Source organism: Equus caballus, chromosome 22 (genome assembly GCF_041296265.1).
Source record: "Equus caballus isolate H_3958 breed thoroughbred chromosome 22, TB-T2T, whole genome shotgun sequence".
Lineage (NCBI taxonomy): Eukaryota > Metazoa > Chordata > Mammalia > Perissodactyla > Equidae > Equus > Equus caballus.
This window is the reverse complement of record NC_091705.1, coordinates 2,880,215-2,892,251: the sequence shown is the minus strand read 5'-3', so window position 1 is coordinate 2,892,251 and position 12,037 is coordinate 2,880,215. Positions and strand designations below refer to the sequence as shown.

The 12,037-nt window shown below is 48.6% G+C and overlaps 1 protein-coding gene across 8 annotated transcripts; it reads left to right on the top strand.

Moving 5' to 3' along the window:
• Positions 1 to 444: 444 nt before the first annotated feature.
• Positions 445 to 9,382, top strand: GZF1 (GDNF inducible zinc finger protein 1). 8 transcript variants are annotated; one of them, XM_023625996.2, is made up of 6 exons: positions 445 to 711; positions 2,831 to 4,211; positions 5,601 to 5,695; positions 7,255 to 7,422; positions 8,011 to 8,168; positions 8,565 to 9,382. In XM_023625996.2, exons 2-6 carry the CDS (start codon positions 2,854 to 2,856, stop codon positions 8,913 to 8,915), a joined length of 2,130 nt encoding a protein of 709 aa, XP_023481764.2. In that variant the 5' UTR covers positions 445 to 711; positions 2,831 to 2,853; the 3' UTR covers positions 8,916 to 9,382. The 8 variants fall into 8 exon arrangements, with proteins under 8 accessions (XP_023481764.2, XP_070103342.1, XP_023481763.2 ...); XM_070247241.1 differs by having other exon boundaries at positions 581 to 711; positions 8,611 to 9,382; XM_023625995.2 differs by lacking the exon at positions 445 to 711 and adding an exon at positions 793 to 1,171.
• The last annotated feature ends 2,655 nt before the right edge of the window (positions 9,383 to 12,037 follow it).

Sequence of the window (12,037 nt, the reverse complement as noted above, 5' to 3'; positions counted from 1 at the left end):
ACGCCCAGGCATTACCAGCATGACCTGCGGCGGCTCGCACGGGACCCGGGGTCGCAATCGGCCGAGCACCGGGAGCGGGAGCCCAGGGGTCTTTCAAAGCAGGCCGGGCCGGCGGGGCAGCACGGTCCCGAGCCGGGGCTCGGACTCCGAGGGAGGGCGGCGGGCCCGGGGAGCCAGGCTGGCTGCGCCGGGGTCTCCGGATAAGCAGCCGCGGCGAGGGGACAGGGAGGCGCCGGGCGGGTCCCAGGAGTGTGTCCGACCGAGCGCCGTCCGGAGGAGGGCAGATCCCACCCAGGCACGCCAGCACGCACGCCGCCCGCGGCCGGGGAGGGGCCCGAGCGTGACCGCGCCCGCCGCTCACGTGACCTTCGGGGCCTGCCCCGGCCCCACCCGCCGCGCCGCAGAGCCGCCCTCCAGGCCTTCTGCGCAGGCGCAGACCTTGGTGGCGGCGCGGGTCGCCGTCCTGCACTGCCGGACCGACGCGCGACCCCCACGTACGGACCGCGTCGCTCTGCCCCAACGGCCTCCGCAGTAGGACGTGCGCGCGCAGGCACTCCCCCGCCCCGGGAGGGGGCGGGGCTGGACGGGGCTGGGCGGGGCCCGCGGCTGCCAATCGGAGCTGCCCGCGCGGGTGCCGCTCCCCGCCCAGCCGGCCATCGGCCCCGCGGGCCTGGTCCGGCGGATGCGCGGCGGCAGCTGGCCGGCTGGGAGGTGAGTGCTCTGCCCGCGCCCAGCCCGCCCTCTCTCCGGCCGCCGCCTCCCGGCTGTCCGCGCGCAGGAGCGGCCGGCCGCGCGGGCCCCTCCCGAGGAGCGGCGGGCCTCGGGGGTGCGGGATCCGCGGCGGCCCGGGGCCGGAGGCCAGGCCCGATCTCGCGCGCGCCCGTGGATGCCCGGGGCCGAGCCTGCACTCGGGTCCGCCTGCAGCGGGGCCGCGTGCTCTTCGGAAGTCTGGAGTCGGGGCCCGCGGGCCGGCGCCATCGGAGCCGGTGCTGGCTCGGGCTCGCGCCGGGCTGGAGCGCTGCAGACCCCCCGGTGTGGAGGGGCCGCCGACGTGGGCTGATGCTCAGGACGGAGGCGGCGGCCGGGGTGCCAGCCAGTTACAGTGGGAGATGCAGCTGTCACCCAGGCCGAAGTGTTCCTGTCGCCATGATCCCTGCCTTCTCTCCCTGTGGTGGGCAGAATGGGGACTGGTGCTCGGAAGCCGCTGCACTGGGTGGCTCGGCATCCCTGTCAGGCCGCCCGTGAGTCCGCACGGCTGCTCCCGGCCGCGCGGGCCGAGCTTTGGGAAGCGCAGGGCTGCTGGCGGGGTGGGTCTCAGGCTGCGAGCCGGTGCGGCCATTTCTCCGAGCCGGCTGGAGTCGGTCGCCGCCCCGCCCGGCGCCGCGCATCCTTTACTCAGGCCAGGGCGGTGTTTGCAGTGTCTGAGTCTCCTTCAGGTGACACTGGTCAGGCCTCGTGGATGTCCTTTTACCGTTGAGCTCTCCGAGGGCGGCCTTTTCCTGGTTGGGGGGCTGGCGGTTGCGGAGAGCCGGTTGTAGCCCCAGGTACTGAAAGCAGGGTGGTGGATGCGACTGCAGAGGACGGAGAGGTGGGCTTGGGGAGGTGAAGACCAGTTATGCTCTAGACGTGTTGAATCTGAGGTGACATCAGAGAGCTGGCTAAAGGAGGTCAGAAGGAAGGGGGGTGGAGATTTCGGAACCAGAGCAAACTTGAGGAAGAAGGTAGATTCAAGAGCAGAAGGTCGGGGACGAACTTGAGGAGAAAGCACATATTCACGGAGCCTGAATGACAGAAGAGCCAGCAGAGCCGAAGAAATGACCCAGGGTGGCGTGGGGTACCATGGAAGCCAAGGAGGGGCGACTCGGGCGGGGTGCTGATGAAGTCTGCGATGCCCACTGCTGGGGGACGATCCAGGGAGCAGAAGTTGCTGTCTGCATGTGGCAAGGCTGAGCTGAGGGGTGTGCTGAGCAGCTCAGAGTCCAGAGTCCACCAGGCTTAGGCCCAGGCTCCAGGCCCAGCCCAACCACTTACTGTGCCCGTGTGGGTTCCTGATCTGTGAAATGGGATGATGGGCACCCAGGGCTGGCACATGGGAAGCCAGTAACAACTCACAAGTCTCAGGCATGGCTGTAAGCGCTTGACATGTTTGCACTCCTTGAAGCCTTACGATGACCTGCCAAACCTTCTGTAGAGGAGGAAATTAAGGTTCAGAGAAGTTACGTTACTTATTCAAGGTGACACAGCTTGTAAAAGCTGTGGGACTTGCCTTACTTCAGTAGAGTAACAGTAATTCAAATTATGGAGTGTTGTAAACAGCCATGGCTTGTGGACTACTTTTCCGTGAACTTTTCCTCATGGAAAGTAGTTATTTATTTATTTGGTTGTTTTCAAAGGCAGATATGATTCTCTAAGGTTTGCTCCCAGACAGTGGTGGCTGTATGTTTTGTTTTAATTATTTGGTTTCCTGATCAAAGGACTAGATATTATTGTTGTCATAAATTCTGTTATAGTTTTGGGGCCTGTGTCTGTAAGAAAATTACTGCTTTAATGTATTTCATTAATTAAAACCTTAATCATTTATGTTTTTCTTCAGGGGAAATCTTAGTAATATTCTATTTTTTCATGCACATATTATCTTATGAGGGTGCATCAGGAATTGACTTCAGAAAACTAAGAAGCGAAGTGTGATTTGAATGTTTACATGAGAAAAGTTAGGTTGAGGTTGTTAATCAGTTTATATCCTCTAAAGATCTGAAATAATCCTCATAATTTTTAATCCTTGTATTTCAGTGATTGCTCATTCATGAATAATTCTTGGTTTTGTTTTCAGAGCTGTTTTGGGAAAGAAGAAACATGGAAAGTGGTGCAGTTCTGCTGGAATCCAAATCCTCACCCTTTAACCTTCTGCATGAAATGCATCAACTCCGTCTTCTCGGTCACCTGTGTGACGTGACTGTCAGTGTGGAGTACCAGGGTGTCCGCGAAGAATTCATGGCCCATAAGGTGGTGCTGGCAGCCACCAGCAAGTTTTTTAAGGAAATGTTCCTTAACGAGAAGACTGTGGATGGCACTAGGACTAATGTCTACTTAAAAGAAGTGCAAGTTGTCGACTTTGCTTCGTTCCTTGAGTTTGTCTACACTGCAAAGGTACAGGTGGAAGAAGATCGGGTGCAGCGAATGCTGGAAATGGCTGAAAAGCTGAAATGTTTGGACTTATCAGAAACTTGTTTTCAATTAAAGAAACAGATGTTGGAGTCGGTGCTTTTGGAGTTGCAGAGTTTCTCAGAGTCTCAGGAGGTGGAAGGGAGCAGTGGTGCCCAAGTCACTGTGGCTCCTGGCCCCCGGGCAAGTGCAGCTCTGGATGGTCCTGTCGCCAGCAGCCTTGCGGATTCCCCAAATCCCCCGGTGGCGAGAATTAACAATGGCATGCTGTCAGATATGCCCTTGAGGAAGTCCAAGGAGAAACCAGACAAGAGAAAAGATGTAGTTAAGCCTCCCTACCCTAAACTCAGAAGAGCTAGCGGAAGGCTGGCCGGAAGAAAGGTCTTTGTGGAAATCCCTAAAAAGAAATACACGAGAAGACTCCGAGAGCAGCAGAAAAGTCCCGAGGCCGACATGAGGGACTACAGGGGTCCCCAAGTCCCCAGTCCAGAGGCGGTGGGCACAGAGCTGGACCCAATTACAAAAAACGAGGATGGCACTGCTGGGGTAGAGGTGGAGGAGGGGCTGCAGAAAGCAGGGCGGGGCGATGAGGAGGACGAGGAGGACCAGGAGGCAGAGAAGAGGAAGAGCAACTTTAAGTGCACCATCTGCGAGAAAGCCTTTCTGTACGAGAAGAGCTTCCTGAAGCACGTCAGGCTCCACCATGGGGTGGCCACCGAGGTGGTTCACCGCTGCGACACCTGCGGCCAGACCTTCGCCAACCGCTGCAACCTGAAGAGCCACCAGCGCCACGTGCACAGCAGCGAGCGCCACTTCCCGTGCGACCTGTGCGGGAAGAAGTTCAAAAGGAAGAAGGACGTCAAGCGGCACGTGGTGCAGGTGCACGAGGGTGGGGGCGAGCGGCACCAGTGCCAGCAGTGCGGCAAGGGCCTGAGCTCCAAGACGGCCCTGCGGCTGCACGAGCGGACGCACACGGGCCACAAGCCCTACGGCTGCACCGAGTGCGAGGCCAAGTTCTCGCAGCCCTCGGCTCTGAAGACCCACATGAGGTGCGGGCGCGTGGCTCCGGGCGAAGGAGTGTCCTGGGAAATATCAGAGACCCTATGAAAATAGCTTTTTTTCAGAACGTGGCTTATTCTCTTGAATGCATGTTGAGAAATTGAGGTTCTTCTAGCATTTGGACCAGTGTGGCTATCTCTCTAGATGTTTCACTTCTTAATTGTTCCCTCGACAAGTTGGGAGGCTCTTTTGAGACATCTTTGAATTCTGTCTCTGGGTAGAGATGCTGAGAGACTGCTCTTCAACACTATGGAATCCCGTAGTGTTCCTACAGGCCTCAGGCCGATGAGGACCCTCCTTCCTCCTGTCCACGTTCACACACAGAAGCCTGACACGGAACTTAGTGTCCCCACCGTAGCAGAGGGCTGCTGAAAACGCCAAGCCCTGCACGTCTTGTCTGCAGGCCTGGGCTCTCCCCCTCCCCGAGTAGCTTCTGGTGCTTAGTTCCCGGGGTACCTGAGGGGTTGCAGCTAGTTATCTTTATTTCTCTCTTCCTGACTCTTCACTGAGAACTTGGGCCTGTGACCACCTGGGTCCTACAGTCCCATTAAAAAGACCTCAGTGAGATGACAGTGAGGGCCCTAGGACATCACTCTGGTCTTGTCTGTTGGTTTCCAGTCTTGGAAAGTGTGCACTGGGTAGTCTAAACTCCAGAATTAGTACCGTGTTTTCTGTTATTTGTGTCTGAACTGCAGGTGGGTGACAGCATTTACACTTGAAATCCAGACAAGCAGTCTTCTACCCTGTTCTAGATCTGCCCTCAAACCTGGGCCAGCCGTTGGGGTTGGGGTGGTAGCATGGTGTTCATCATCTTTTTACTCTCTGTAAGGTTAAAAACTTGGCGTAGGCAGTGCTCAGTAAATCGTCGTTGCTAGCTACTTCGTGCTAGTTGTGACGTTAAAATGCTTATGTAGGCTCCTCAGAAACCAGGCTTGGTCAGCATTTTGAGGACAGTTCTTTCTGGACTGGTTATGTCGTATCAGGAAATGATGGTGAAGTTTTTGATCATGTGGTACTTCGGCAGCACTAGCTCCTAAGGTGTTTGTGGTCGAGTATGCTGAATGAGGAAGTTTTACAGGTATTACACGGTGCTAGTTAGTTTTTAAAAATATGCAAAGGCGTGGTCTCTGCCTGCCCCCGCCGTCTGGCATAAGGCAGACGTGGGTGACATCCAGCGTCTTCCAGGAAGCATGTCGGCCTGTTGGCCTTGTGCAGAAATGGCTTTGGGGATGGAGATTATGGGCCTCTTTACCTTTCACTCCAGTCATTCTTGTCTGGTCTCTTGAAATAAACTATCTTTGCAGGCTAGAGTGGAAATTGTATTGCAAAGTGAGGTTTGAAATACATCCTAAGTTATCATCTGAATGTTGTACTTTCAGAATTCATACAGGGGAAAAACCTTTTGTCTGTGATGAATGTGGTGCAAGATTCACTCAGAACCACATGCTGATTTATCATAAAAGGTGTCACACAGGTAAATACTCATGCTGCTGTGATTGAATGTCTTTCCTAGCTGTAGAAGGAAACTGCAATTTATTAATTTAGAAGTTGGCATCTACCAAAGTCGTGCAGGTTAAAGCCATGATGGAGCTTTTCCATCAGTAAATGAGCCAAAATGGACAATGAAATATGCCCACTGCTCCAGGGCTGTGTGCTTGTGGCGATGGCCTTGCACACTGGGCAGTAGGAATGGGCACGTGAGTCTTAATGTATCGAGAGGTATGAAACAGTTCCTACCCGAATTCCATTTCTAGGCATCTGTTCTAAAGAAATTGTTCAGAATATGGGGAAAGCTATATGCTATTATCTCTCTTCTTGCTATTTCTAATAACAAGGAACTGGAAACAACCTGACTGTCTAACCAAAGGAAGTAGTTCAGTAAACTTCTCCCTGCTAACGACCTGGCTGTCCCCAGTAAGGGCCCTGGACAGTGTGAAAAACTGTGCTTGGATGTTGACTTGAAAAATACACAATTAGGCATAGTTGTTAATCCCAACTGTATTGAAAACCTGCACGTAAAAGACTGGAAGAAAATAAATTATGTGATGTGTTAAGGTGGTGGAATTATCTCATTTCTACTTTTAAAAATTTTTGTGATTTTATTATGTAAGGGAGAAAATTTAAGTTGGCTTTCTTCTGATTCAGCACAATAACCCTGAGGTTTAGAACCCTGTTGTATATGGTACAGAAGCATACAGAATCTGTCGAATAACTATAGTTAGCATACTAACCCAGTTCCTTCTTATCTGCTTGCATTTTTAAATTTTTACTTCTAAGCACTTCAAGTTCAAATGCAGGCAAGATAGAGATGAGGCATTTAATGACATGAATTTCTAGACTGTAAAATGAGCAGAAGTGGCGTCTACTGGATGCTTGGGGATGGAGGTGAAGTTAGGTCACACTGATAGATTGTTAGAATTGGTCATTTGGTGAAAATATTAATATATTCAGATTTTATTAAAGCCAGTATTTTTAATGTTTGTGAAATCAGGGGCACACCTAATCATCAGATGAATTTGATTTGTGGGATTAAAGGACTCAAACTACTTACTGTGAAATGGTATTGAACATTTTTTTCTCGTCCCATAAGCCAATCCAGGTTGACTGGGAGTTGCTACTCCGGAATAGTCATGCTTGTAGGTCTAATGGGAACTTCCTTGCAAGAGACTTTGATTGCGATAAAGACCCAAAGAAGTGCTTTGAAAGGTCCAACAATTCCTCCAAACAAGTTGTAAAATTACTTTGTTTGGAATGACTAAATTTCCCAAACGTGAGCTGCTGAACGATGCCTCTTTAATTCTAGTCTAGTGGCATCTTTCTTGGGATTTCCAAGGGTATTTTACAACGGCTGTCGGCAAGTAGCAAGCGTCTTACATGAATAGATGTTTTATAATAGCTTCAACTGGAGAATGTTAACACACTGCCCATCCGAGCACTGTTGAGTTCGTGTGGGTTTAAGAGTGTGGACCCACTCTTTCAGTGTGTTCTAGTGCCTGTATCATTTCTGGCTTTTTGTTTCATCTTTCCATGTAGGTGAAAGACCTTTTATGTGTGAAACATGTGGCAAGAGTTTTGCTTCTAAGGAGTATTTGAAACATCACAATAGAATCCATACTGGATCCAAACCCTTTAAATGTGAAGTTTGTCTCAGGACTTTTGCCCAGCGGAACTCACTTTACCAGCACATTAAAGTCCACACAGGTATGGCTGGGATGTCACCAAAAAGGGAGTTCAGGGTGGCAAGAAAAACATCTCAAAAGTTTTTGATTTACTGGAAAATTATGTGGAATTTAGCTTTAGCAAAGACCTTTGGCCAAACTTTATGTGTCATAATAACATTTTTATATTTTTGAGTTTCTGGTTTCTGGCTCTAAGAAACTGAAGAGGTATGAATGTTTGAATATGGATGTGGATACGCGAACATTTTAACATTAGAATTAGAGATAATCTGTATTAGGTGCATACACACATGCATGCAAATTCAGCTGTTACGGGATTTGGGATTTTATATTCCATTACTGTGGAGAATAGGTGAAATGTCTATAGATGTAATACCAGCTGCTTGCATGGGTGCTGGCCCTTTTTTGGCGTAGACCATAAACTCCTGGTGTTATAGGGATGGTAAGTCCGTGCCTGTGAGTTGACCCTCATGTTGTTCCCAACATAGCCTTCCTTGTGTTGGAATGCTGACGTTTCTAGCAGTTTACAAACAGTGTTATTCCAGACTGTAAACAAAATAAGGTACAGGAGGCTGAAGAGATCAACCAGTAGTTTTCTTTCCTGTCTCAGGGGAACGTCCCTATTGTTGCGACCAGTGTGGTAAGCAGTTCACCCAGCTCAACGCTCTCCAGCGCCACCATCGCATCCACACAGGAGAGAAGCCGTTCATGTGCAATGCTTGTGGACGGACGTTTACTGATAAGTCTACTCTCCGGCGGCACACCTCAGTAAGAAACAGTCTGGCTTCTTTAAGAATGACACACGGCTGGTCCTTAGGGACGCATAACCCTAGATATTCAGAAGTGCTGTCACCATTCCATAAGGTGGTTGTAGAAGATGACAGGTCTTTCTCAGGCTTCCTCTGCAGTGAGTACACTCACAGTGTGAATGAAGTGCAGGACCAAGTCTCGAGGCCCAGGAAGGCACAATCTGTGATAAGTGGTGGTAGAAAGATATTTGACCATTAGTGAAAGGGCATTTTGCTGCAGTAGAAACTAAATTTGTTGAAGAGAGACTATTGTTTTAAAAGACAGACTTGTTAGTAAGTAGCTGTGAATTGGGAGACTTACAGATACTTGTTCAGAAACACATCAAGTGACTTTTGTTTTGTGTTTGATTTGTAGATACATGATAAGAATACTCCATGGAAGTCTTTCCTTGTTATTGTAGATGGCTCACCCAAGAATGATGAAGGGCACAAGACTGAACAGCCTGATGAAGAATATGCGTCATCCAAACTTTCAGATAAACTGCTGTCTTTTGCAGAAAACGGCCATTTTCACAACCTGGCCACGGTCCAAGACAGCGTGTCTGCCGTGCAGGAGAACAGTTCTGCAGACACGGCCTGCAAGTCACATGATTCCATGGTGTCCCAGGACGCTCTGCTGGCCACCACCATCAGTGAGCTTAGTGAGCTGACTCCGCAGACAGACTCGATGCCCGCACAGCTTCACTCTTTGACCAACATGGAATAAGAGCTTGGAGTTACCTGCCAAGCAGGTCTCATCCTGTGTCTGTGTGTGTGCTAAGTGTACACAAGATCACGTCAGGGGCTAAGACAAAGAACTGTCTCTGGGCAAAGCAGTGGGCAAGAATGGCTTCAGCAGGTTTCCCTGAATTTTTGCTAACTTGCACGTCTTTAAAGCTTTCTCTTAAAAACCCTGATCTGCATGACTTCAGCTACACTTTATCAACAAACAAGGCAGTTAACATAACCTCACTTAATTCTGGTGTAGGTTGTATGTGTTAATCATTCTAATGCTTGATTGTCTTGATGTTTATGAAGTGTAAACAACTGCTTAACTTTATAGTACAGAGCATTGATCCAGCTCATGAAATTGTCTCCCTGGTGTCTTAGGCTGCCTTATATTTCCATGTGTGTTTATTTGTGATACTTTCAAAGTATTTTTCTACAAAGCTGAAATAAAACCAGGGCCATGTATTTTCAGCTGTTTCTTTCCTGTTGAAGCAAATCAGATTTGCTCTGGGGACCCTCGAATGGTACTGAAGGAATGGATAATTGCATTCATTCCCTTCCACCCCCGTTTGTAGGCGCTAAAAAGGAATGACAAATTGAACACTTGTGAAATAGCTTAGTATAATGTCTACTTACAGCACATATGCAGCTAGGAAATTTATCACAAAATAACATTTTTTTGGTGAGGAAGATTGGTCCTGAGTAACATCTGTGCCAGCCTTCCTCTTTTGTATGTGGGACCCTGCCACAGCATGGGTGGATGAGTGGTTTGTAGGTCCACTCCCAGAATCTGAACCCGTGAACCCCAGGCTACTGAAGCTGAGGGTGCGAACTTAACCACTACACCATTGGGCTGGTCCCACAAAATAACTTTTTTTTTTTTTTTTTAAAGATTTTATTTTTCTCCCCAAAGCCCCCCGGTACATAGTTGTATATTTCGTTGTGGGTCCTTCTAGTTGTGGCATGTGGGACGCTGCCTCAGCGTGGTCTGATGAGCAGTGCCATGTCCGCGCCCAGGATTCGAACCAACGAAACACTGGGCCGCCTGCAGCGGAGTGTGCGAACTTAACCACTCGGCCACGGGGCCAGCCCCAAAATAACTTTTTTTTTAAGGAAGATTAGCCCTGAGCTAACATCTGTACCCATCTTCCTCTACTTTATATGTGGGATGCCTACCAGAGCATGGCCTGATAAATGGTGTGCAGGTCCGCACCCGGGATCCGAACCAGTGAACACTGGACCGCTGAAGCAGAATGTGGGAACTTAACCGCTGCACCACCGGGCCAGCCCTCCACAAAATAACTTGAAATGAAATGTGGCTGTTCAGTTCCATTCTGGAAAGTCTGATTAGGTAAAAGCTGTCCTACCAAAGATTATAGCAGCAAACAGTGTAGTAGTTTTTGCAAAGAGGTGTGAAAAATGAAGCAAGGGGCTTTAGAACACCTGAAACATCAGTACAGTCATTTTATTCATGAGTAGCAATGAGATGATTGTGGCAAATCTTAGAACACAGAGTATTAGTATTTTTGCTAGGTTTTCCTGACTTAATTTCTGTAATTTTTAGAAACCCAGAATTTGTCATTTTCCACATCAAGAGCTTGAAACAGACAAGTAATTGTCAGACATTTGTTTCCTTGGAAGCCTGTGAGAATACAGCAGAGGGGAGTGAAAGCCTTGGTACCTTCATCTGTGATGATGCTTTCAAAGTACAGAACCACTAACTGTCTTAAATGCTCCTTTGGCTGTCTCATTCTGGCCTTTTGCTCGAAACGAATTTGCAACGACAAGACAATTCTGTATTTGCTAACCCTGACTCTTCCAGTGGCTTGGGTGTATTGCCGCAATGCAAAGTGCTTTGGCTCACATATAGCCCTAAACGTGTTACCTTAAAAAGAGAACCTTGAAGGAGGAGAGTTCTTGTGTTCACTAGTTTTTCCTATGTTTTAATTTATTAAACTTGCTGTGAAAACTTTCATTTTCTAAGAGAAAGTTACTTTCTCGGTAAGTTCCAGGATGAAGATACAGCTGCACTATGCCAGAAACTATGAGGGAAGGAAACTTTCTTCCTGAGTGCTTATTTTGTTCTAACTTGTGACATGGGAAAGTGAATACTAAAGCCGCTCTGAGGTGTCTTAGGTGCTGATCACACTTCACACGTACTCTTGAAGGTAGCAGTATTGAATTACTTCAAATTCAATTATGACAACACATCCTGGTTGTGTTTACAGAACAAAACAGTAGTGACTATCACACAACCATTTTATTCTTGGTGAGAGAATGAGCCTGCCTAGCTGAGGTACTGTTTCAAGGAATAAAGTCATCCCAATGAGAAGGAATTTAAATAACAGATTATTTTGTTACCTACTGGAATAATTTTTGTCTTGAATTTGTTTCTTTAGAAGTTCTATAATAAATTGTTTAACGTGTTAATAAATGTTTGCTTTGTAAAAGTAGTTTTGCAAGTCTAAGTTTATTTCCATTATTAGAATTTAGGCTCTATAGAAATAACACTAACTGAAACAAGTTGAATTTCCTGGACAATGAAATTTAAAACCAGTGTCTATGGTCCTAGGATTAATCCATTTAACTATGTGAATTGCACTGCACATTTATTCTTTAGAAGTGGAAGGCCTGGTGATGAGTAACTGACCTCCGCTTACGTGGAAACCATCTGTGCAGCTGAAGTGTGTAAGGGGACTGTTTCTTCAATGTAATGTTAAAGTCTGCATCACAGAGACTTCTCCAACTATATCCATTTCTCTGGCCTCTTCCTGGGAGGGTAGGGCTGCCCGAGAACAGAGAAATCCAAACACCTTGGAGAAGACTCATCACAGAGAGATTTGTGAGTGTCTCCCTCTATTTCTCTTAATCCAAGTACAGCCTCACTGAGTGACAGCAAGGCAAACCTCGGAGCATGTCAGTCCCAAATCTGTGATTAGGAAAGTGCCCTTGGTGCTGGCCCTGCTTCTGCCAGGGCATCAGGAAAGGCTACTGAGAAGGTAATTAGTGCCTTCCAACCATTTCTGGGAAATACTCTCAGCCCAAACTCCAAAGTGCTCTAATGCCTTTGGTTTTACCAAAATTTGTTGTACAGTTTGGGGAAAAAAGGGCCATGTGGTG

Coding starts and splice junctions, on each gene's coding strand:
- GZF1 (XM_023625995.2), top strand. CDS start 1,060: ATGCTCAGGACGGAGGCGGCGGCCGGGGTGCCAGCCAGTTACAGTGGG. Junction 1,172..2,830: donor CCCTGCCTTCTCTCCCTGTG/GTGGGCAGAATG, acceptor TTTTGTTTTCAG/AGCTGTTTTGGGAAAGAAGA. Junction 7,423..8,010: donor GCACATTAAAGTCCACACAG/GTATGGCTGGGA, acceptor TTCCTGTCTCAG/GGGAACGTCCCTATTGTTGC.